The 25,547-nt window shown below is 40.0% G+C and overlaps 1 protein-coding gene across 3 annotated transcripts in view; it reads left to right on the plus strand.

Moving 5' to 3' along the window:
• Positions 1-25,547, plus strand: part of INVS (inversin) — a 148,473-nt gene that overhangs the window by 66,271 nt on the left and 56,655 nt on the right. For 2 of the 3 annotated variants that reach the window (XM_057313622.1, XM_057313623.1), the window contains 6 exons: positions 5,731-5,904; positions 9,789-9,956; positions 14,488-14,668; positions 16,330-16,449; positions 16,885-16,994; positions 20,487-20,658. In XM_057313622.1, coding sequence (XP_057169605.1) covers positions 5,731-5,904; positions 9,789-9,956; positions 14,488-14,668; positions 16,330-16,449; positions 16,885-16,994; positions 20,487-20,658 — 925 coding nt within the window. The remainder of the gene's footprint in view (positions 1-5,730; positions 5,905-9,788; positions 9,957-14,487; positions 14,669-16,329; positions 16,450-16,884; positions 16,995-20,486; positions 20,659-25,547) is intronic. The other variant, XM_026506130.4, reaches the window with a different exon arrangement.

The following is a 25,547-nucleotide window of genomic DNA, read 5'->3' on the forward strand; positions in this document are numbered from 1 at the left end:
TCAAGTAATTGTTTCAGCTGAAGAGGAAGCAAATGGCAAAGGTTCCAAGGAGCCAGATAGAGAAAATATGGTAGCCATTTGGAGAAGAAATGTAGAGGTAGAGATTCAGAATGTTTTGAAGATCAGTTGTCAGTAGTCTAGAAGTTAATGATTAAGGCACTTAACCAGGAACAGAGAGCAGTCTTGTCAGACATGATCTCAGATACTTCTGGTTCAGGAAGACACTTCCTTTTTTCCCACTAAGTGAGTGAAAAGTGGTCATATTCACACTAAAGCCAAGAAAATACTTAGAATTGGGGGGTATTCTTTACCTTAAGATGAGGCTGTAGTTTTAGAGGAAGCTGTTTGTGTAGACAAGTGGCAGGAGCAGGACAAAGATCAAGCCTCAGGACAAGGAAGACATCCCTCCTATCACTGGAAATAGGGCTGCAAGGGAGCATCATAAGAGCAGATTCACAGTGGGCCAGGAGTGGGTATTAGCAGCTGTAAGCGTGAGCAAGGGGAGAGAGAGAGGGAAAAAGAAAAAAAAGAAAAAAAAAGGAAAACAACAGCAAACAATCTTCTCTTTAAAATGAGCCTGCAAAAAAAAAATTCCAAAATAGATGAAGAACTGTAATGCTAAGAAAGCTAGCAATATCACTATTCAGATCATGAATGCCTTCCCAGTTGAAGAGCATAAATAAAGCAGAAGACAAGCCGCACAAAGAGAGAAGATATTTGCAAAACCAACCAAGAATTAGTATCCAGAATATGCAAATAACTCCTACAGATCATTAAGAAAAAGACAAATAGCTAAATTGGGAAATGAGTAAACAACACAAAAAGATTATTCACAGAAGAAGCAAATGGCCAATATACATATAGAAACATTCCACCTCAATCAGGGAAATGAAAATTAAATCCATGGTAAAACACAATTGTGTGTCCATTTTATTGGCAAAAAGTTAGCAAGTGTGACAAAACCAAGTATGGCAAGGACGTGAAGAAATAAGAACTCTTGTACATTACCGGTGGGAATATAAATCGGAGTAGCTACTTTAAAGAGCAATTTCAACCCAGCAGTTACAGAAATTCTTGCACATTTTACCAGGAGACATGTACAAGAAAATTTACTACAATATTGTCTGGAATCATGAAAAATGGGAAACATGCTAAATATTCCTCTGGAGAATAAAGACATACAGTTATTTTCATATGACAAATACTTTCTCCAGTGAAAATGTATGAAGAAGAGCAACTTGGATAAATCTCACAAATGCTGCTTTGGGTAAAAGGTGGCAAGTAATTCATACAGTACTATTTACATAAAGAATGAAAACATGTCAAGCGATACTGTGTAGCTTATGGATACATATATGTGTAAGAAGCAAAAGTATTAAAGCATTCATTGAAATGATAAACACCAAATTCAGGAGAGGCATCTCTAGAAAGGGAGAGAAGGTAGTGGAATTGGAGAGGAGCACAAAGGGAGCATCAGCCATTATCTGTTCTGTTTTATTTCTTAAAAGTAAAAAATCTAAAGGAAAATATCAAGGTATTTCACTCAAAACTCCTATATTATTGTTATTAAGATTAACTGACTATATGCTTTTCCTAAAGTCCATTTTAGAGAACTGGACAGACAAAAAAAATGTAAGATTAAAAGTAGCATTTTGGATTGATTTGTTTCCCAGACTCCTTCCAAGTGCTGTTCTCCAGGTCAGCGAACTTTTTCATCCTCTTTTACCCTATTAAACATTATAGTCCTTTTTATGCATTTAGGGGAAATCCAAATGTTATCATCATTTACGTTACAGACAAAAGAAGCTCTTGTTAATTACGGGAAGATTAAGATGATTATGGCTACGTAACAAAACAAAACATCTTAGTCAATCTTTCAGAGACATTAGTAAATGTTTTCTCATTTCAGTGGCATAACAGACCTGATCACATTAGGGTTAATGTCCTTTTAGTTACTAAATCAGGACTTTTCTATAACTTCAGCTCTCTTAGTTGTGCTCACTACCACCAGTTTTCTTAAGAATATACACTCTTTTGGGGCACCTGGGTGGCTTAGTCGGTTAAGCATCTGCCTTCGACTCAGGTCTTGTTCCCAGGGTCCAGGGATAGAGTCCCGGGACTCTACGATGGCTCCCTTCTCAGCAGGGAGTCTGCTTCTCCCTCTCCCTCTACCCCTCCCCCCTACAGCTTGTGCTCTCTCTCTCACTCATCTCTCAAATAAATAAGATCTTTAAAATATATATATATATTATATATATATAAAAGATCAAAAGAATATATATATTTATCTCCTTCACACTTATACTGTTTTCTACTCAATCAGAAAGTATAAAAGCAGATCCCAAAACAGTGTTCATCTCAGGATCAGGTTCTGTGTGCCCCTAAGAGATGGTGATAAAAGATTAACTTCCAAATCCTCCCAAATCTTGCATTTAAGAATCAACCAGAAAACTTAAGAATTCTGAATTCCAGGCAACATTGAGGAAACATTTAGACGTTTTGTTTGTTTTTGTATTGAGAGGGCTTTACAGGAAGCAAAATTGTCTGTGATTTGGGTCCCCAGAGTCATACACCCTTCAGAGAATTATCACATTCGCTTGCTGTCTCAAACTGGTATATTCCCCTGACACTAGAAATAATCTCCTGATTTTAGATCTTAGAGTTCTCTGTCCCCTCTGCTCATTCTCAGAATTGAGTTTGCCTACCCTGGGCGTCTAATAAATGCTTGTTCATGAGACCAGGAAGTTGACCATGGTCCAAATGGATTACGGCGTTTCTAGTCCCAGCATTTGTAGATAATACCTCTTTTGTGTCTCTGTCCTTTGGAACAGAAGCTGACATCTCCCCAGGGTTCCAGCTGAATTCCTACTGGGTATGCCCTTATTGGTCCTATGTCATCATTATCTGTAGGCATCTTTCTCAATGTAGAAAAAAAAAAAAAGAAAGAAAGAAATCAGAAAACCACTATTTATAACATTCTAACTATTTCTGCTTTTACTTGTCCCTAACCTTGGGGCTCTCCGTAACCACCAGCTGAAGTGCGTATGCTGTGCACAGTCAGGTCTTTCTATCCGTATGCTCTCCCTCATGGGCCATCCTTGGTTCTACTTGATCGGCTGTGTTTTGTTGCCTCCTCCACACTGGAAGATTGTTCATCATAAAACTAGCAAACATTTACCAAGCATTGGCTTTGTGCACTGTTCTGAGTACTTTACAAGTGTGATCCTTATCCTTTCGTATGCACAACAATCTCAGGTACTGTTATCCCTATTTTGCAGATGAGGAAATGGAGGCCCAGGAAGATACTTTATTTTGTCTGTAAAACCTTTCTGTGTTACTTTTGGGAGGAGCAAAGATAGAATCTATGTCAAAGAGCTTTGTAATAAGTAAAGCTTAATGTAAACGTTTTACTGTGTTGCCTGCTGCAGGCAGGGCTCAAGGAGTGTTTTCTGAGTGAATGAATAAATAATATGATTACTGAATGCGTCATGCTTTGTATAAGCCGACTCCCCAGGACGACGTAAGCGCTGCGTCTGTAAGTCAGCAGTCACCACCACCAACATATTCTTGTTTCTTTCTTTTCCTTCCCCTTTTCCTCTAAATTTCAGAATCAAAATGATTGTCTGATTGAATATCTTTAAAAGGTCATGATGAATTATTCTGTAATATTTGAAATGTTACACTCAGAAAGGTCAAGCCTTATTTTTTGGTAAGAAGTACCATATAGATTTGTTTTTTCTGGGCACCATTTCTTTTTTCAAAGAAAAGATGGCAAGAGATTTAGAGCAGGGTGCCCTCTTGAGGAAACTGTAGCTCCTTACCTCTCAAAAGCTGGCACTGATGACGTGAGAAAGCCAGATGAATGATGCCCAAATAAATAAAACATTAAGAAAGTAAGAGGAACCGAATACCAGAGATCTGAGAATTAGGATTCTGAACTGTTATGATCGAATATAGCAACATGAAGAATTTTTAAACAAAAAGAAAAACCTCTGGAAGATATTTTCTTTCCTCTCATTCACTCCGTCCTTCAAGTAAGCACCTCTTGTGCCAGGAGCTATGCCGAGCGCAGCACTCAATAAAACATGGTCTCTGCCATCATGACGCTTGCAGCTTGTGACGGAGATCGCAGTGAAGGGAGAGAAGCAAATATATGTGTAACCACCGACTGAGCAAAGTACTGTGAAGGAAATGGGAAGGTAGTAGAACAAAGTATAACAAAATAAGTTCCATTAGGGTGGTCAAGGAAAACCTCCGTGAGAGGAAATAATGGAGCTGAGTCACTTTGCTTTTTGGTCCGTTGCAAGTCTGCCCGTCTAATATAGACAGCCTAACGGATGCTTTTTTAGCCTCTGATTCTTAGCTACGGCCCAACCCCTGAGCTGAGTTGAATCCTGTCCCCGCCCCTGTTTGTGATCAGACAAGTCATCATCCTTCTGCACCTATTGTCTCTCTAGCTGAGCCCCTTTGCCTGAGACTCACGTTTGTCACAATGCGGGGGGTGCCGCTTAACTTATCAATGTCTTCTTACTAATACTAATAGCCACTCGTGGTAGAATATCAATGCATTATAATGCTAAAAAACCACATTTCCCACAATGTTAAGGATGTAAGAGGATCTCAGAAGATGAAAAGGACAGCTAACCCTGACTGCCACTCTGCTTTGCATAGGGAGAAATAAGTAGGCATGAAGCGGCCAGAACTTGATCCTGCCATACAGTTTGGTCATGTCGAATTTCATGTATCTGTTGCTACCAAGCGAACTGAAGGCTCCAACCAGAATTGGAAATGTGGCACTAGGTCTCAGGAAGGAGCTGCAAAGAACTCGTTTTTGAGGGTTTTGTTTTGTTTCAAAGCTCCCGTATTGCACACGCGTACGGTTGACCTGGATCCCCACCAGCGTGTTGCCCTAGTCCTTGTAGTTAAACTGCTTTCTCCGGATGGGTTGTTTCTACCGGATTGGAGGGTTTAACTGATGTGGAGAGTATTGCCTGCAAGTGGATGGCCTGAAGTGACTTCTGGATTGGTGTTTAGGTGACTGGATGAGTCTGAGACCCAGACTTTGAACAAGATACGTCTGTCCCTGTTGTCCCTGTACATGGTTCTCTCCAAGAAAACTAACCACCTACTTTCTTAACCAGATGATGGTGAACAAAACATTCAACCCCTGTGAATCTCACTCCCCTCACCTGTAAATTGGGGTTTTATATCTCTGTTCATTTCACAAGGTTATTATATTTTGCGTATAAATAATAGGTGATATATTGGTCAGAGTGAGCTGAAACTAATCTCATTGCTGCTACTAGATAGCAATTTGGAAAATATGCCAAAACCCGTGAAATGTGCAAACTACTTTGACCCAGTAAATTGGTTCCTGATAATTTATTCTTATGAAAAAATTAAGAAAAACTATGTACATTGTAGCATTTTCTATAAAAGAAAATATTGGAAATGATAATTGAACAGTTAAATAAAAGATAGTGCCTTAACACAACGGAATGTTGACCGGCCACTGTGTAAACTGTATGCACTAGGAAGTGGTTGGAAGGGAAGATGAACAAGGAAAACAATTGATGGAGTAGTGGAATTTTAAGCAGTTTTCCTTTGATCAATGTATCTGAATATTTTTATTCTAGCAGAATAATTAAAATACTGAAAACATTTTAGAATTTAGAAAATGTCTTGGCCCCAGACTCAATTTTTCCTTACCATCTCTTATTTTTTATTTAGGGAAATTATCGTTTTATGAAACTCTTACTTACACGCAGAGCAAACTGGATGCAAAAGGATCTGGAAGAGATGACCCCTTTGCACTTGACCACCCGGCACAAGAGCCCTAAGTGTTTGGCACTTCTGCTGAAGTTTATGGCCCCAGGAGAAGTGGATACACAGGATAAAAACAAGGTAAGGGACTGTCAAAATTGGAGGCAAATAAGAGCAAAAAGCAAGTGCTTCCTTTTATGATGTGAAACCTCAAGAAGAATTATCACTCATCACTTGGTGGAACATTTCCTTGTCTTCGTACTTCCCAGTGAAATATTTCACTCCTGTCCTTTTATCCTCCTACCAACCATGTGTGGTAGGAAGTATCATCTCCTTTTCACAGCCTGGGAAGATTAAATTCTGTCCACGCTCCAAGTGGCAGGACCAGAATTCAACCCAGGCCTACCCCCACACCCCAATTTTTTTTTCTTTTTAAACTACTTATTGCAGTAAAATATCTATACAGTAACGCCCACAAATCCTCAGTGCATAGAGGTAAATGAACTGAGAATGTGCTGCCAGACCAGCCGGCCTCCTAACACCGGTTCCTGGAGTGCCGGTGGAGGGGATGGAGATAGGGGTGGGGGTGGGGAGGGGAAGCACCGGCTGGGAGATTTACAGGAGAGGCTAGAGAGGTGTTCACGGGCATCTACAGGCTCGGCCTCAGCCAGCACTCACCTCGAACGGCCTAAAGTCTCCTGGGACAAAGCGTGTACTCCAACAAGACGGTGGCATTATTTAACAGGATTCTGCCAAGAGTGGAGGGAGAGTGCCATTCTTCCTGGGATCCCACCCCTCCGGGGGGCCTGGAATCGAATCCGAGGTTGAACAGCAGGTGCCCCTCGGCCGCCCGGACAACCGAGCGCCCCGCCCAGACCCCAATATTTGATAGCTAGTAGCCATAGACTTGTGGTGGCCAAATGCCTGGGGCAACGTAGAAGGCGCATAGTGGTTTAATGGCCTGGGCTTTAGCCTCAGACTCCTTTGGTTTCAGTCTAGAAGCCACTACTTAACTTGTTCTGCACATTTAGGCAAATTTCCTTAACTCCTCTATGCTTTCATTTTTTTCATATGTGAAAAGGGAACGACAGGGTTGTTGAAGATAAAATGAGGTAACACATATAAATAGGATTTCGCACAATGCCCTGTGCATAGTATGCTCTCAAGAAATGTTAGCTATAAAATGAATATTATTCATTTCATTTTGGGTCTAACATCTGCTCTGGCATTTGTTGCTGGGATCTGTTATCTTCCCAGCTCTTGACTTTTAGCATCTTGTACAAGCCGGTCACTCTTTCAATCAATGCTTTCATTGTTCTTTAAAGGAAAAGAATGTGGTGTTCAGTTAGACAAGTGCAAAAATCCTCTTCCTTTCCACCAAGCTCCAAGTCATAGAGTCTTGCTAACTCCAACACTCCCACATAATTAAAACTCTTGGGATTAAACCCACTGGGTTCACGTCCGGTGATCCCTTTATTCTCACAGGTTCTTCGTGCCATTTTCAAGGTTTGTTTAGCTGTTACTCACATAACCCAGCTTTCTGAAATTAACTTTGACTTTATTTCACAACAACTATAAACTAATATCACCCCTTACTCACAGCATTTGTAGCGCTGATATTTCACTGAGCAAGCACTTTGATCAATCCACAAAGACCCATGAATCACTTATAAAGCCACGGATGTCTTTAGGGTCTGTAGAGTCTTCCCCAATATCTTCTAGGAACTCCCTGCTACCTTCCAGTACTTGTGTATTCTTCTGTTACTGAACAGGGATGGGAGGTTATCCAGTCAGGCAGATGGAAAACAGATCTGCAAGATCCAGGCAGGCACACAGAGAGAGCAAGACAAAAGCCTCGAGCTGGGATTCTCGAACAATCTGATGGGAAGGATCCACTTTTTGTGTTTTCTTTAAATTTCCAATCCATCATGGACCAATAAATTTATATTCTATATTAAAACTGAAACAAAAAACCCAATGTGATAACACTTCATACCCCTTAGGATGGCTGTTATTACAAAAACAGAAAATAACAAGCTTTGGCGAGAATGTGGAGAAATTTGAACCCTGTGCCATGCTGGTAGGAATATAAAATGACACAGCCACTGTGGAAAGTAGTATGACAATTTCTCAAAAAATTAAACATGGAGCTACTATATGATCCCCCAATTCTACTTCTGGGCGTATTCTCAGAAGAACCGAAATCAGGAGCATGAACAGATATTTATACATGCATGTTCACAGCGGCGTTATTCACAATAGTGAAAAGATGGACACAACCCGAATGTCCATCGCTGGATGGTTAGAGAAACAAAATGCAGTACGTGCAATGGAATGTTATTCAGCCTTAAAAAGGAATAAAAATCTGACACATGCTACAAAATGGATGAGCGTTGAAGATACTATGCTAAGTGAAAGGCTGGGTAGGGGTGGAAATTGGGCGTTGCTGCTGAATGGGCGTGGAGTTTCAGTTTGGGAAGATGAGCAAGTTCTGGGTGGGGATGGAAGGTGCCAATGGTTGCACAACAGGGGGAATGTGCTTCATGCCACCGAACCGTACATTTAAAAACAGGTGTTATCTACATTTTACCACAGTAAACAAAATAATTACTAGAAAAAAAATTTTTTAAAGATGTAGAAAATACAATCCCAAACTTTGTACTGTTAGATTCAACAGACCTAATATTACATTTCAGCAAATATATTCAGAACAAACATAACATAGCAAAAGAATTACAGAAATGGTCCATGTTGTTTCTTGAAAATGTGGCTCTAGGGGTCTGACTGGCTCAGTTGGTAGAGCCTGCGACTCTTGATCTCAGGGTAGTGAGTTCAAGCCCCTTGCTGGGCATGGAAACTACTTTAAAAAAAAGAAGAAAAGAAAAGAAAAAATGTGTCTGTAGGAAATTATTTGCTATTCTATTTGTTCTGTAGTCATTACTAAAGAAGAAGTAATGAGTGACTCTTCATATTAAATGCCTGTAGGTACACTTCCCATGAATACCACATATGTCAACATTTACTGTTTTCAATATAGCAAGTGAGCTTGGTTCCTGCAGTAGATGATGTGATTCTAGATTGAATTGATGACACTGCTATTCATAAGGCATAATGTACAGTGCAACCATTTCTGTGTTCCCTCAGTAACACTTCTAGTAAGGAGACCAGTCTTACTGTGGTTTATTGCTGAGAACAGCAAAGGGGATTTTAAAGCAGTGCCAACAAGTTCAGGAGGTTCTTTTTTTTTTTTAATAAATTTTATTTATGACAAGATTTTATTTATTTTTAAGTAAGCTCCACACCCCACACGGGGCTCGAACTCATGACCCTGAGATCAAGAGTTGCATGCTGTTCCGACTGAGCCAGCCAGTGCCCCATCAGGATGTTCATTTTTAACTTGTATCTAAAATAAAGCAAGTGCTGCTGTATTCTCAGCATATATTTTAACAACAGTAGTAGGTATAAGAATTTGTCCTGTAAAATTATAGTTAGATTTAAATTTGTACTTTGATGTAAAAAATGGATTCCAGATCCATGATTTCCCATGCATGGATCTTCTTTCTGATAGATCTTGAAAATTCAAAACATTCCATCAAATTCTTAAGGTGCTTGGTGCAATATCAGGGTCGTCACTTACTTTGTTGATAATTATTCAGAAACGACTAGGCTGCTTTTCTTTTTCTCAGTATACTAATCTCATTGGTTAGTACCTGGTGACCTAAGTGCCCGTCATGATTAAGAGGTCAGACTGTGGACTCAGACTGCCTGGGTTAAAATCTCAGTGGGACCGCTTACTACCTTGATGTCCCTGAGCAGATTCCTCCTCCTCCCTGTGCACCCTGTTCTCCTCAATCACATGCAAATTCAAGAGGGCTTACCTCCCAGAGTTGTCGTGATGACCCTGAGGGCAAATGCATAAAGCTCTTACAGCAGTGCCTGTCACACATAAAAGCTTGGAGAAGGTTTGTTGTGTTGTTACCGTTACTCTCGTTACTGTTGGTTTTTTGAGACTCTCAATTTTGCAGCAAACAGCTCTGCACTGGAGCGCCTACTACAACAACCCTGAGCACGTCAAGCTGCTTATCAAGCACGACTCCAACATTGGGATTCCTGACGTCGAAGGCAAGATCCCACTTCACTGGGCAGCCAACCACAAGGATCCGAGTGCTGTTCATACGGTGCGATGCATTCTGGTGAGTGCAGTGGTGCTGCTGACCTTTCCAAAAACAAATTTTTATTATGAAATCCCCGATATACAAAAGCAGATATATGACGCACACACAAATTATGAAGCAAAAGAAGTACAGCAACCATGTGGACCCATCACTCAAGAAATAGAACATTTTAGTGCTGCTATTTAAGACCACACAGAATTTCCTATGTGCCAATTCCTTTTTTTTTTTTTTAAGATTGATTTATTTATTTGAGAGAGAGAGCGGGGTGGGGTGGGGGCAGAGGATGAGGGAAAGCATGTCCCAAGCAGACTCCATGCTGAGTGCGGAGCCCGACCGGAGCTCAGTCTCACGACCCTGAGATCACGACCTGAGCTGAAACCAAGAGGCAGACGCTACCAACTGTGCCATCCAGGCACCCCTCCTACGTGCCAGTTTCCAAATACATTCTTTCCCCTGCCCCCCACCAACTACTCTCCTGAGTCTGTGCTTATCATCCCCTGACTTTGTTTATACTTGTGCTTATTAAATACCACATAGAGATAACATTTGTAAAATACTTGTAAGATATAAAGAATATGGAAACGACAAATACTCAAGTACTCATCTCTGAGTTTATCTTTTTTTTTTTTTTTGACAAAGCGCGCACAAGCAGGGGGGTGGGGAAGGGGCAGAGGGAGAGAGAGAATCTTAAGCAGGCTCCACACCCAGCACAGAGCCCGACACAGGGCTCGATCTCAAGACCCTAAGTTCATGACCTGAGCCGAAATCAAGACTCCTGTGCTAACCCAACTGAGCCACCCAGGCTCCCCCCCACCATCTCTGAGTTTCAGAATGAGCATGTTACCGTTACCTTTGAAGCCCCCTGGGTACCTCCCAGCACCATTCTCTTCTCCCCTTCCTGAGAGGCAGCCACTATCCTCAATTTCGTGTTTATCATTCCTGATTTTCATTATAGTTTTACCACATATATTCATACCCCTAAACAATACATTGTTTCATTTTTAATGTTTTTGAATTTTGTATACATGCAATCACATTGAATGTATTCTTTTGCAAAATGCTTTCCTTACACAATATTATGCTGGTGGTTTTATCTATGCTGTGTGTAACCGTAATATATTATTTTTACTGTTATACAGTATTCCATTTTATGAACAAGCCACACATTATTCAGTCATTCAGACATTTGGAACTATTTCTAGTTTTCACTGTTTAACATTCAGACATTTGGAACTATTTCTAGTTTTTTTGTTTTTTGGGTTTTTTTTGCTGTTTAAAACTAGTGCTGCTTCGGAGCACCTGCGTGACTCAGTGTGTTAAGTGTCGGACTCTTGATTTCGGCTCAGGTCATGATCTCGGGGTGATGAGATGGAGCCCCTGGAGGGGGGGGCTCTCCACTCAGTGGGGAGCCTGCTTGAAGATTCTCTCCCTCTGCCCCTCCCCCCACTACGTTCACTCTCTCTTCTCTCTCTCAAATAAGTAAATAGATCTTTAAAAACAAAAATAATGCTGCTTTGAGCTTTTTTTTTTTTTTAAGTTAATCTCTACAGCCAGCGTGGGGCTCAAACTCATGACACTGAGATCAAGCTTCGCATGCTCTACTGACTGAGCCAGCCAGGTGCCCCTGAACTTTTTTTTTTCAGCATGTCTAGGATATATATTTCACTGGTTGTTGCAGGTGCACAGAAATCAGTTGATATTTTTATTCATTGAAAATGCATCTAACCAACTATCTATACTTTCTTATTAATTTTGAATATTTATCAGTGGATTCTTTGAGGTTTCTAATCACTCCTCAAGTTCCAGCTTACAAGCTATGGTGGTCTAATACTTCATCCTATTTATTTATAATACACAAATTCGACTTTAGAAGAGAAAATTATTTTGTATCTGCAATGATTATTTCTCAGCTCTTTCAGGCTATTATTTTGCTTCTTTTTGCCTTTTATTGTTCCTCTGGAAGAGTCTGTTATTGGTCTAATTGTCATTACTTTATAGATGATCAATCTTTTCTCTCAGGCTGCTTTTAAATTCTTCTCTGTGTGGCATCCTACAGTCTCACTACAGTGCGTCTAGGGATGGTGCTTTTTGTTGTTGTTGTTTTGGTTTTTTTGGTCCTGTTTGGTGTATACTCTCATTGCATGTCAGTTCTGGAAAAGATATAGCTATTACCTCTTTAAATATGACCTCTCTTTCATTCTTTATACTCTTGCCTCTAGGGTCCCAGTTACACATATTTTAGACGTTTTCAGTTTATTATCCATGTCTCCTCTCTTCTTCGTTCCATCCTCTCGTCTCTCTTGCTGTGTTCTGGGTAATGACAGCAGATGTCCCTTCCTGTTGACCGAGTCTTCCCTCCACTGAGTCCACTCTCTTGTTTGTTATCTTCATTCAGCCTCTCATCCTAGTGATTACATGTTTACAACTGAAAGTTCTTTTGGGGTGGGGCGCCTGGGTGGCTCAGTTGGTTGAGCGTCTGCCTTCGGCTCAGGTCATGATCTCAGGGTCCTGGGATCGAGTCCCGTGTCGGGCACCCTGCTCAGCGGGGAGTCTGATTCTCCCTCAGCCTGCTGCTCCCTCCTCTTGTGCTTTCTCTGTCAAATAAATTAAATCTTTTAAAAAAAATTTTTTTTAAATGAAAGTTCTTTTTGTTTTGTTTTTTTCATGTCTGCCTGGTCTTTTTGGTAGTTTTTGTTCCCTGCTCACCTTTTATTTCATTTTTTACTTTCTTACCTGCTTTATAGATAGTTATTTTATATTCTTTATGTGTCATTTCCATTATCTGAAGTCCTTAGAGGATACTTGTCACTCATAATGTCTTATTTCCTCACAGATTTGGCGCTTTTTTTTGCCCTTGTAAACACATCTTAGTCCTTGGGAGACTCAAAGGCCTAAAATACCACCGTGGTAAAATTCTACTTCTCTTTTTTGAAGTGTTTGTAATACCTTTCATGCACATGTTTTATTAAATAGGATGACTGTACAGGCTGCTTTATATCTGGGGTGGCCCTTTGGAGAGTTCTCAGATGGGGCAGGAGGTCTTGGCTTTAGATATGACCTGTTCTGGGAAGGAATATGACCTTGCGTGAGGCAACTCTCTTCAGCTGAAGCAGTCGCAGGAGTCTGACTGTTGCGGGTCGTCTGCCAGCAGCACTCACAACAGCTGGGAAAATAAGTGCTTTATTCTTGAAAGGGGACCTAAGCAGTGGATACAAAGACCTCCTAGAAAAATGAGTAAATGTAAAGTGTCAATTTAAATAGAATAGCCAATAAACATCTGATAAATCCCAACCTCATTCATAAAATAAATACAAATTAAAACATCAGCAAAATGCTTTCCACACCTATAAGGGGAAAAATATAGTAAGCTTGGTAATACCAAGGGGTGAATTTGTGCCAGCATGTGGGGAAAGAAAAACTTTTGCACATTGTCATGGATGTGTTAATTAGTGTAACCATTTGGAAAGCAGTTTGATAATACCTAGTTGAAAATGTAAATATCTTTCTACCCAGCAATTCCCCTGCTAGGGCTAGAGAAAAATCTCATGCGTGGGCTACAGGGAGACCTGTAACAGAAGCATGTTCATGCAGCATTATTGCTAATAATGAGAAAAATGTAAATAACCTCACTGTCTCTCAGTAGGAGGATGGATAATTAAATTGTGGTTTAGCAAATGAACTAGTATCAACATAAATACCCAAAAGTATAGTGTTGAAAGAAAAAATTGCCAAAGGATATACATAGTATAAGCTCAAAGGTGTAAACATTGAGAACACACGTACATAATTTATGTATTGTTTATGGATGTACACATACTGTGGCAGAAGTAAAAACATACAGTGTTAGCTGCATCCATAGCAGATACAAAAGCACAGTAGGCAAGATTTTGACACTTACTTAATCTGGATAATCAGTATTGGTATTTATTATATCTTTTCTGTGTTTTTTAGAGTTAAACATGACAAATTTTTTAAGACTTAGAATGTGTACTTTTTTCTGAATTTTACCACTTTGTGTTGAGAATATCCAAGTTTAGAAAATTGCTCAGTTAGGGGGCGCCTGGGCGGCTCAGTCCTTAAGTGTCTGCCTTCGGCTCAGGGTGTGATCCCGGTGTTCTGGGATCGAGCCCTGCATCAGGCTTCTCCGTTGGGAGCCTGCTTCTTCCTCTCCCACTCCCCCTGCTTGTGTTCCCTCTCTCGCTGGCTGTCTCTCCGTCAAATAAATAAATAAATCTTTAGGGGCGCCTGGGTGGCACAGCGGTTAAACGTCTGCCTTTGGCTCAGGGCGTGATCCCAACGTTATGGGATTGAGCTCCTCTGCTATGAGCCTGCTTCTTCCTCTCCCACTCCCCCTGCTTGTGTTCCCTCTCTTGCTGGCTGTCTCTATCTGTGTTAAATAAATAAATAAAATCTTTTTAAAAAAAATAAAAATAAAAATAAATAAATAAATAAATCTTTAAAAAAAAAAATTGCTCAGTTAATGCGTGTGTCCAATGTGATTTACTGAGGATTCCATGTATGTCTGAAGTCTCTGGTTCCTTAAAAACAGGACGCTGCTCCCACGGAGTCGTTACTGAACTGGCAAGACTACGAGGGTCGGACACCTCTTCACTTTGCAGTCGCCGATGGGAATGTGACAGTGGTTGATGTCTTGACCTCGTACGAAAGCTGCAATATAACATCCTACGATAACTTATTTCGAACCCCACTTCACTGGGCAGCTTTACTAGGTGAGTCAACTGTGAATCAAGGGTCAACCGTAGGAGGAACTACATGAATACCAGAAACTTTCCATGGCTTCCCTTCCCCTGTCAGCTCCCACCTCCCATTTAATTACTTTAATTTTTAATTGCTCTGTGGCATCTCATACTTAAATCTCTCTGGCGTGTGCTTAAATTTTAGTAATATAAATATAGTCTCTGTTATATATTGGTTTTAATTTCAACATAATGTCTTAACATGTTTTAATTTTTGTTTTAAAAGTAATGCACATTCATTGACAAATGTAAATATAAAATAATCTTCTTTTCACATTCAATGCCTGCGTGTTTTGGGAGGGGGCTTTAACTTTATGTTTGTGCCAATACTACAATATGTGATTTTCTTTTCTTCGTGGTTTCCTAATAAGCCTTTTACTTACCCGTTTTGGGGATCACTCTGTTAGATGAGAGAGTGTAAATTTGTGTATGTGTCTGATTTTGCAGGAGACACAGTCTGAGCGTCTTTCTCTTTAGTGAAGGAGGTTACTGTCACTGTTACATGATTTGGTCTTTTTTCTGCTCTTCTTCTCTCTGAGTATTATTGGTGTTTTATTTCCCCACCCCCATTTCCTTTGTTTTCTGCCTTTTGGTATACAGGTTAGGGTTGTTGTTCTTTGGTTTTGAATTGCCTAATGTTTTAGGAGGGTTTTTAGGTTCTACTAGTGGTTACTTTTAAATTTATCAAAAAATTTTTAAAACCTGAGTCACAGTTAAGAGCAAAACTATATCTATTGATTTCTACTTAGCACACTTTTCCTTATCACTTTTTAGTATTTGTTAATATCATCTGAAGTTTTTCCCAATTATTATTATGGACTTAGTTTTTAAATTACACATTGTGTCTTTCTAAAATACTTTTTGCATTTGCATTCGGTTTTACTGTCCGATTTATAATTAGTATTTGGCTCTCATTTCAGTGTGCAGTTTCATCCTTCTTCCTTTCCCTCTGCATCCTGGGAGGACTTCACAAATTTGTCTCCATATCAATACGTTGACTTTTTATTCTGTAAGTTCTCCTTCCTTTCTGCCTCTCATCGGTTGTATTTTAGGTTATATTTTTGTTTCCTTCTCTCATCCAAATTTCTTTGAATCTCGACTTATTTCCTTTTCGCTTCCGTCCATCACTTTTTCATTTCAGATTATGTCCTTCTTAGGATATTCTGTTTCATTTCATAGAGGCCATCTCTTTGCACCAGTCAAGGATGCCAGACAGTTTCCTGAAATTTTCCTCTGGATCCTTCTCTAGATCACTTTCCGAGGTAGGCACTTCCATCTTTGTGATGGTGTTCCTTTTGCCCTGCCCCCTAGTATGTTTTCATATTGCCTTTACTGAATGTTTCTCTTTATCTTTCCGACAAGATGGCACGTGTCTCAGTAGCTTGCCCGTGGTCCTACTTTCTGCCCGGCTCCGGGAACTCCAGTTCGGACCGGGTGTGGGGGCAGGTAGATGAGCTCAGCTCCCGCGCAGATTCCCTTTCTCTGCCCGGTTTTCAGGCAGCGTGTCCTTTTTCTGCTGATGTGGCATCGTCTTTGCCCAGGTCCCCACTATGCTGAAACAATAGAATGCCTGAAATTCAGGTTTCGCAAATATGCCATTACTGGGTTTGTTCAATCTTTGATCCTTCCTACAGCCCCCCCTTGCAGAAACTGTCTCCTCCCGAATGCACGGCAGAATATTTCCTCTGCCACCACCTCATCATTCCTGCCACTGGTTTCCTTGGACTTGAAATCACTGCCTAGACGTGAAAAAGGTGGGTGGGTAGTGGGGATCGAGAGGAGGCTGCAGAGATCACAAGAGGATGTATCCTAGTTTGTCCTCCTGAATAGCAGAAGAGAACAGCGTTGCGGTGCTGACCAGCCACACCGTGAAATGGTGACGGCTATCCGAGGCTGGCTTCCCACCTTTTTTATGGGCAGTGTCATAAGGTGAAGCCAGGGAATGCAATGAGCTGACACCTAATATAGCCTTTTCTCCCTCTAGCAATTATAACAACTGTCATTCCCTTTCTGATTGAAGCATTAAGAGTTTAGTGTTGTAAGTGTTTATCTTTGTTCTACGTTAGCAAAGTATTTTAGTGAGAAGTTAGAAGAGGCTGTCCTGGGGGCTGCTATTCAGAAAACTTTCCTTTAAATAGATTACAAATTAAGTGGTCCTTTGATGTGCTCACTGCTGTGTCTGCTTTCAGGCCACGCACAGATCGTCCATCTCCTTTTAGAAAGAAATAAGTCTGGAACCATCCCATCGGACAGCCAAGGAGCAACACCCTTGCACTACGCAGCTCAGAGTAACTTTGCTGTAAGTAAAACATGACAGTTGTCTTTTTTCTTAATTAATTTTCTTATTTTGACATCATTATAAATTCATATGCAGTCGTAAGAAATAAAACAGCAAGATCCTGTGTACCCATCACCCAGTTTACCCCAATGGGAACATCTTGCAAGAGTATGAAACGGTATCATAAACAGGAAATTGGCATTCCTACAATCCACGATCTTATCCAAATTTCAGTTTTACACGTACTCATCTTTGTGTTTGTGTCGCAATTATATTTTAACAGTTGCTCATACTGTTAACTCTGGCTGTGATGCAAGGGACGGTCTTCGTCTCTGTAAAGTTGTTAGTCATGGGAAATTTTAAGACCGTTTTTACATTAACTGTTCAGTGTAACATTTTGTTCCGTGTAAGTATATTTCCTCTGCTGGTTAATTTTATGGCACTAAGGTTTTGTATGCACTGTGTTCAGCCATCTGTAATTGTCCTGAAAGCAATATGGCAAAGCCTTAGAACCAGTCCCACCTTGCCTGGGGCCCTGACTCCACTCTCTGCTGGCTGGATGACTTGGCACAAGTTTCTTTACCTCTTGAGTCTTAAAGATGATTATACCTCTTCCTTCAGGATTGTTGTAAGAATGAGAGAAAATCTGCGACCAGTGCCTAGTGTAGGTCTGGGTGCAGAGCATGTATGCGAGACATGCCATGCATTCTTACTATTGCTGGTGCTCATAATTTTATGCATTAGACAGCTGAGAAAGCAAAAATAGGAATTCTTATTTCCAAAGATATTGAATATTAATGCTAATTCTTCCCTTGCCACCCTTTATAGTTTACAAAGCATTTTTTCATGCACTGTGTCACTCAGTCTAGCCAGCAACATGATAACAGCGAGGCTGCTTCAGCTCTCTGAAAGTGGCCACCAGGAACTCTAGACACATCCAAAGAGGCACACGTCGAAGCAGTCAGAGTTGATTCTACTGCCTTCTCCGTGGGTGTGTGTAGTAAAAACTTTGGTTTCATCAAATTAGAAGAATGCAATCATCAGCAGAGCATAATTCCATCTTCCTGACTTCCCCAATGCATCAGTGAATACATTGAATACTCAGATTGCTAAAATATCTGATTTTCCACCTTTCTTTCTCTCTGGTACCCAGAGCAACTATAACTATGGTCCTTCCTCTTGTCATTTCTAAGACTTTATCACCTGGACTTTTGGTAAACCGTTCTCTTCTACCGTCTCCCATCATCCTGTTATCTCAGAAAAATACAAAGTATATTTTGAAGAAGAGTCCTTTCTTGCTCCAGATAGATAAGAAATTCACTGGTCCAGCCTAACCAACTTACGGAAAGCAGAATTCAATTCATACTTCAATACAAGCCTGTGAGAGGACGTGGTATCCCTAATTTACAGAGGAAAAAACCAAGGTTTCAAGAGATTAAATGACTTGCGCAAGATCTTGAACTCAATTCTTGGACTCCAAATTTAACACGTGCACAAATACCAGCAATTAAGTGACGAAGGCTATTGGGAGTGAGAAGGAATGGCAGAACATTACGGATGTTTATTTGAAGAAACCTTGGCTCTGGATAATCTGCCAATTACAGAGACGATTTTTCAAAAATTCTGCAAATCTTCTAAGCTCAATTTCAAGCCTCTTGATCTCCTTGGACTCTGTTCACTCACAAGAGGCTGTAATTCCCTGTTTAGAAAAGAGCAACAGCAACAAGACCCACAAAACTGCTGTGAACATTCATCATTAAGAAAACATACCCAACAAAGAAATGTTTACAAATTAGTACAAAGAAAACAAACCAAAACATTACCAACTTTTACAATCCGTTTGCTTATTCCAATCTAGCATGTACTAAGCATGCACCCTAGATCCCGGAGCACGACGCTGTAATGCCCCAGCAGCTCAACAATGAGATTAAAGACTAGGAAGACATGTGTGCAGTGGCAAGAGTGCTGTGATTAAGGTCTGGGTTCTACTCCTATGTTTGCCACCAATGTTTGTATTACCTTGAACCTAAATTTCTTCATCTGGAAAATGAAACGTTGCATTAGGGGAGCCCTCGAATTTCTTCTTGCTTTAGAGTACAGAGCATCAACGCTTTATCCATTTTTGGCCAGCTCACAGCCTCCAGAATTTTTCTTTTTCTGAAACTGTTTTACTTCCATTCAAGCAGAAGTTACCGTGATCTCCCTAAAAGTTTGTAAGCATCTGAGGCTCAAGGAAAGAAACAATTTAAAATGCTGTGAATATTAGCCCCCATTAAAATTGTTAGGCACTGTTATCAACAATAGCCAAATAATGGAAAGAGCCCACGTGTCCATCAACTGATGAATGGATGAAGATGTGGCGTGTGTGTGTGTGTGTGTGTGTGTATCTATATGAATGATGGAATATTACTCAGCCATAAAAAAGAATGAAATCTTGCCATTTGCAATGACATGGATGCTCCTAGAGGGTATTATGCTAAGTGAAATAAGTCAGTCAGAGAAAGACAAATACCATATGATTTCACTCATATGTAGAATTTAAGAAACAAAACAGATGAACATAGGGGGAAAAAAGAGAGAGGCAAACCATAAAACAGACTCTTAACTATAGAGAACAAACTGAGGGTTACCAGAGGGGAGGTGGGGAGGGGATGGGCTAGATGGGGGATGGGCATGAAGGAGGACACTTGTGATGATGAGCAGTGGGTGTTGTATGTAAATGACAAATCACTAAATTCCACTAAAACTAATATTATACTGTATGTTAACTAACTGGAATGTAAATAAAAACTTGAAACTAAAAAACAAAAATTTTAAAAATTAAATTGTCAGGTACTATTAGAATTACTGTGGGTCCTAATTTTTGTGTGATTCCATAGAGGAAGGACCTTGCATATAGGAATTGCTATATCAATATCCGTTTAAATGAATTGAACACTGCATTTCTCAGTAGTCATACATCATTATTAATAATAATGCAACAAATGCATTAAAGAAATAAATAAATTTAATACTAGTGTAATAAATGCATTAAATATTTTTTAAATTATAGTAACAAAACCACAACAAGAGAATGTGTTAACCTTCTCTATAGGCATGGCTGAGTATATAGGTCTCTGCATGTAGAATGTCCAAGAAAACCTGTATTTTATTGTTGCTAATGACACTGAATACTTGTTCGTCTTTTAACTGTCACTTCATCTATCAAAGATTGACCTATAAAATTTTAAAACTTGATTGAGGATGACCATTCTCAGTTATGAGGATGTTGAATGAGGGAGTTAGGTTATGTGTTTGAAGTGCATGGAAACTAAAACTAATATATAAAGAAAGAGGATTGTTACTTTCAATGGAAATTGTAGTTTCATTATTCATAAAAAGATAATTTCATTTGATTCAAAAGCAGGGAAAAATACTTTGTGTCTTAGCGGAAATCATATGTAACACTGGCTTTATTACCCTAGAAAACACTACCCTCTTGTCTCGATTCTTTTTAATGAAGTTTTCTTGCAGGAAACAGTTAAAGTATTTTTAAAACATCCTTCAGTGAAAGATGATTCAGACCTCGAAGGAAGAACATCCTTTATGTGGGCTGCTGGAAAAGGCAGTGATGATGTCCTTAGGACTATGCTGAATTTAAAATCTGACATTGATATCAACATGGCAGACAAATATGGAGGTACAGGTAAGAACGGACAGACATGTTCCGTTTGCTTTCTTTCAGGTTCCAAAGTGTATAGGTGCCCAAAAACTTGTACAGTAGTGCCTGAAATCAACGTTCCTAATCTAATATTGTTTAACTTTCATTTGTACTTTTTTTTTTTTAAGATTTTATTTATTTATTCGACAGAGATAGAGATAGCCAGCAAGAGAGGGAACACAAGCAGGGAGAGTGGGAGAGGAAGAAGCAGGCTCCAGCAGAGCAGGGAGCCCGATGCGGGGCTCCATCCCAGGACCCTGGGATCATGCCCCGAGCCGAAGGCAGATGCTTAACTGCTGTGCCACCCAGGCGCCCCTCATCTGTACTTTTTAAGCTTAAGCTACCAGGATATCACTCCAAAGGCTTTATTTCCTCCAAGTTTGACGGCTAAATTAGCTTACTTTTCTACCAGGTGAATGTGGCATTTGGTTTAAAATTCTGGTTGTTGGGGCGCCTGGGTGGCACAGCGGTTAAGCGTCTGTCTTCGGCTCAGAGCGTGATCCCGGCGTTCTGGGATCGAGCCCCACATCAGGCTCCTCCGTTATGAGCCTGCTTCTTCCTCTCCCACTGCCCCTGCTTGTGTTCCCTCTCTCACTGGCTGTCTCTATCTCTGTCAAATAAATAAATAAAATCTTTAAAAAAAATAAATAAATAAATTTAAAAAATTAAAAAAAAATAAAATTCTGGTTGTTCCTGGGTGTTATATGCAACTGATGAATCACTAAACTCCACCTCTGAAAATAATAATATGCTATATGTTAATTCATTGATTTTAAATAAAAATTTTAAAAAACCAACTCTGGTTGCTCCTGGGGTGCCTGGGTGGCTCAGTCAGTTAAGTATCCAACTCTTAATTTTGGTGCAGGTCATGATCTCAGGGTCCTGGGATCAAGCCCTGGGTCAGGCTTCCCATGGGGATTCTTTCTCTCCCCTCCCTCCACTTGCTCTCTCTCTCTCTCTCTCTTTCAAATAAATAAATAAATCTTTTTTTAAAAAATAAAATTAAAAAATATAAAACTCTGGTTACTCCTTAGACATGATTATAGGAACTTTTCTTATTTATCTTTGTGGAAAAAGCCAAAAACCATAAACCTGTACCTAAAACTATGTACATTTAGTAGTTATCAATTATATTTTCAAAAATTTAGAATTATATTAAGGAATGCACATATCTAAGTGTGTTCTCAGCAGTCTTATTTAATGTGCTCTTTTCTCAGATTTGAAGAGCACTCCCTCCTCCGAAATCTCCCGTTTTAGAGATAACCCCCCTGACTCTTGAAGCTTCAGAGCTTCACGTTAGATTTGCATCAAAAGCTCTCACTAGATGCTTCTTTCAATCTCTTTTTCCAAGAAGAGGGCACTTTGTGCGTTGGTTAATAAGAGAGGTATGAATTTTTTAGCATTCACTGTCAACTTGGACGTCTCTGCCTCGTGTACTAGATCCTAATTGCAAGTCCAAAAAAGAAGGAGGATCACACAATAGCACAACAACACGGAACAGAATAGAAACTCAGCTACAGGCTTCTCGGTGTAATGTTTTCTTATTTGTAGAAACATAGTAGAGCCCTTTGCACCTATCTGTTGTCCTGGGTAAGATCTTTCTTGGCCACCAAAACTACTGACTCGGTGTCGAGTTACATCTAATCATCTCCCTCCCTGCACTTAAACCACCACCCCTTCTAAATTATTCTTTAAAGAGTTTTTGGGTAATATCAGTTTGAAGAAAAGCTTTAACCATCAAAAGTGTTTCTGTATCAAAGCTTCGCAGTAGACCTTAAGCTTCTTAAAGAAGCATGTAGTGCAGACATGTAGGACACTGAGTTTATAAACGGTCTGAACATTTCATTTTTTGTCAGACTTCCATTAGTATAGAGCCTTTCACTTTCTCACTAGCTTTGCTTTTAGTTTAACTTCTTCATGTATTTTAATAAAGTATGGGCAAGGATACTTCCGTCCTTTTGACCAGAGGTATCTTTCTGATGTGCACCATGGTTGGAGTTCAGACATAAATTCTTCTCAGATTCATTAATTCCCTGGCTCTTTCTCCTAAGGGGATTTTATTATATGTCAGACATGCCTTCCTGACATTTCTTTTCTTTAAAAGGGAGTTTCTCTCCATCATCCCTCCATCATCCCTCCATCATCCTATACAAGGTTGTTTTTCCTTCCCATGAAAAAAGAGTTCTCATCAACAGCAACATACAGACATTATTTGGATCTTGACTCAAACTATTAAAAAAACTATAAAACCGTCGGGACAACATGGACATTTTCTGGACATTTGCTATTATAGAATTTTTGTTAATGTTTTTTATTTTTTTATAATAATATTTTTTTATTATATTATGTTAGTCACCATACACTACATCCCTGGTTTTTGACGTAAAGTTCCGATTCATTAGTTGCATATAACACCCAGTGCACCATGCAATACGTGCCCTCCTTACTACCCATCACCAGCCTATCCCAATCCCCAACCCCCCTCCCCTCTGAAGCCCTCAGTTTGTTTCTCAGTGTTAATGTTTTTTAGGTATGATAATGAGACTAGCCTTTCTTTGCAATGTCACGGCTAGGGCTCTGTGACCCCATTTCCCCTTTGCCAGCAGATACCCCGGTAGAATCTTCCGGTAGGGGGCAGTAGAGGGAGACTGGAAAGCTGGAAGACCGGAATTACACCTTCCTGTTTGCTTACTATTCTTGGTGTCCTGTTTATCAGCATCGCCCTGCAACACAGCAATGATAGTTTGTTCGAGTAGTGACAGTTCATTTCACTTGGCAGTTTCTCCAGCGCTCACAGTACCAGCCCCAGAGCGGCCTCCTCAGAGGCACCATCACCAGCCAAAAAGAGCCCCTGCTCAGAGGTCTGAGTTTCCACTCCACAGGGCTCCTCTTGTAGGCTTTCAAGTTTTAGTAATTTCATCTTCTTTTCGTTCCCCTGGTCCTAAAATTGCTGGCTGTACTACATCTGTCATCCCTTAGTGTTCCTTTTTTGCTTTTTTTGCTCTTCAATCCATAGCTAACAATTCCTTATTTTGAACTCTCTCTGTTAAAGTATCTGGCATGGTTTCTGTCTCCTAAATGGACTGATACAGTGGTTGTGTTAAAAAAAAAAAATTGTTGTCTTTAGATAGACTTACTAAATATTTACTTACTAAAATATTTACAAATGAAAGGATATGACTCTAGAATTTTATCCAAAACAATTAGAAGTGGGAACAAGGGGTGGCCGTTAGATGAAGCAAGACCAGCCATCTACTGACCGTCCTTGAAGCTAGGCAACGGCTATCTTGAGTTCTCTAGATTATTGTCTTTTCTTTTGAATATGTTTGAAATTTTCCATAACAAAAAGTTAAATAAAAAAAATTTAGCGCTCCTATGTAAATTTGTGACACCTTCTCAAAGAGAGGGCAACAATAGTTAAATCTAAGGTTATTTATTTTTAAGTAATATAAATGCAAATAGTCATAAATGGGGAATTTCAATTAACAAGATAATGAATTCTATCTTTTGCTTAGTGAGGGTTTTGTGGTGGGTTTTTTTTTTTTTTTTACATTCACATTTATCGGAAGAGTATTTATTACATACTCATGCCACATCACAGAATTTCGAAATTGAAAAGTACCTTAAAATTAAATCTAATCCAGGGTTTTCCAAATCAGATTCTTCAGAAGAACAGGTTTCTAGAGAGTGCTGCAGTGTTGCCAAGAAGGGCAGGTACTGAAGTGCGTAACCCTCCACCCCCGCTTTAGTCAGGACCACTCAACGCTTACCAGTTTTATATGTTGAGTGTTTAATAAAGTTTCATCTGGGGGCAGATGTATTCTTATGCTCTTAAAATGTGAAAGTCACCAAACTATCATAGATGTAGCACACTTAATCTGCCTTACGACATTCTCATCAGCGGCCCGTCAGCCTCCAGTTACACAGTTCCAATATGGAGAACCCACTGCTTCCGTCTTAACCTAACTCCTATCACAATATTCTTCCTTATGCTGAGCCCAAATGTGTCAAAGTGAATGTTCCACTCTGTGCTGTCTTCTACGTGGTATCACCTAAGATATTTGAAGTCTCTCATGCTCCTCTGAATCTTGTCTGGACCAAAGTAACATTCAGATCAGGGTCCCCCAACTCAAGTACATGTAAGAATTGCCAGGGTGTTTGTTTAAATATAGTTTCCCAGGCTATACAGACAGAAATCTATTTCAGATCCTATAGTCCTATTGACTCCACCTCTAAAATATATTCTAAATCTTTCTGCTTCTCTCCATCTCCACTCCTGGCAGCCCAGTTCAAGCCAGCAGCATTTGTTACCGAGTCTTCTGCAATAGTGTTAGCTGGTTTCCCTGCTTATGTTCGCACCTCCTAGGGGACATTCTCTTCAGAGCAGCTAGAGTAATCTGATTAAGGCACAAGTCAAATAACATCACTCCTATGTGAAGTCCTTCAGGGCCTTCATCACCGGGACCTGTGTGGCCCCTTAGGATCTGGCCTTCTCTACCTTTCCAACTTACTTCTTCTTTATGCTGCAGCTTCCTTGCCTTCCTTAAGCACATAAAGTCATTCCTGCCCTCGGACTAACTGTTCTCTTTGCTCGAACTACTCCCTCAAGATCTCTACATCGCCATCTCTCTATGACCCAGCTGTCAACTTCAGTGTCAGCTCCTTACCAAGGCTTTCCGCCACCACCAGTTAAAGTGGTCTCCCAGTCACTCTGCATATTAAGGTACCTTTTATTACTCCAATTATACCAACCACCACCATCTAATACTTTCTTGTTTATCTGTTCAGTTTTTATTTTGCTTATCCTACTAGAATGTAACCTTATCTATTTTGTTCTCTGCTGACTTCCCACCATTACATTCATACGCAGCCCA

Source organism: Ursus arctos, unplaced genomic scaffold (assembly GCF_023065955.2).
Source record: "Ursus arctos isolate Adak ecotype North America unplaced genomic scaffold, UrsArc2.0 scaffold_18, whole genome shotgun sequence".
In the NCBI taxonomy this organism is placed as follows: domain Eukaryota; kingdom Metazoa; phylum Chordata; class Mammalia; order Carnivora; family Ursidae; genus Ursus; species Ursus arctos.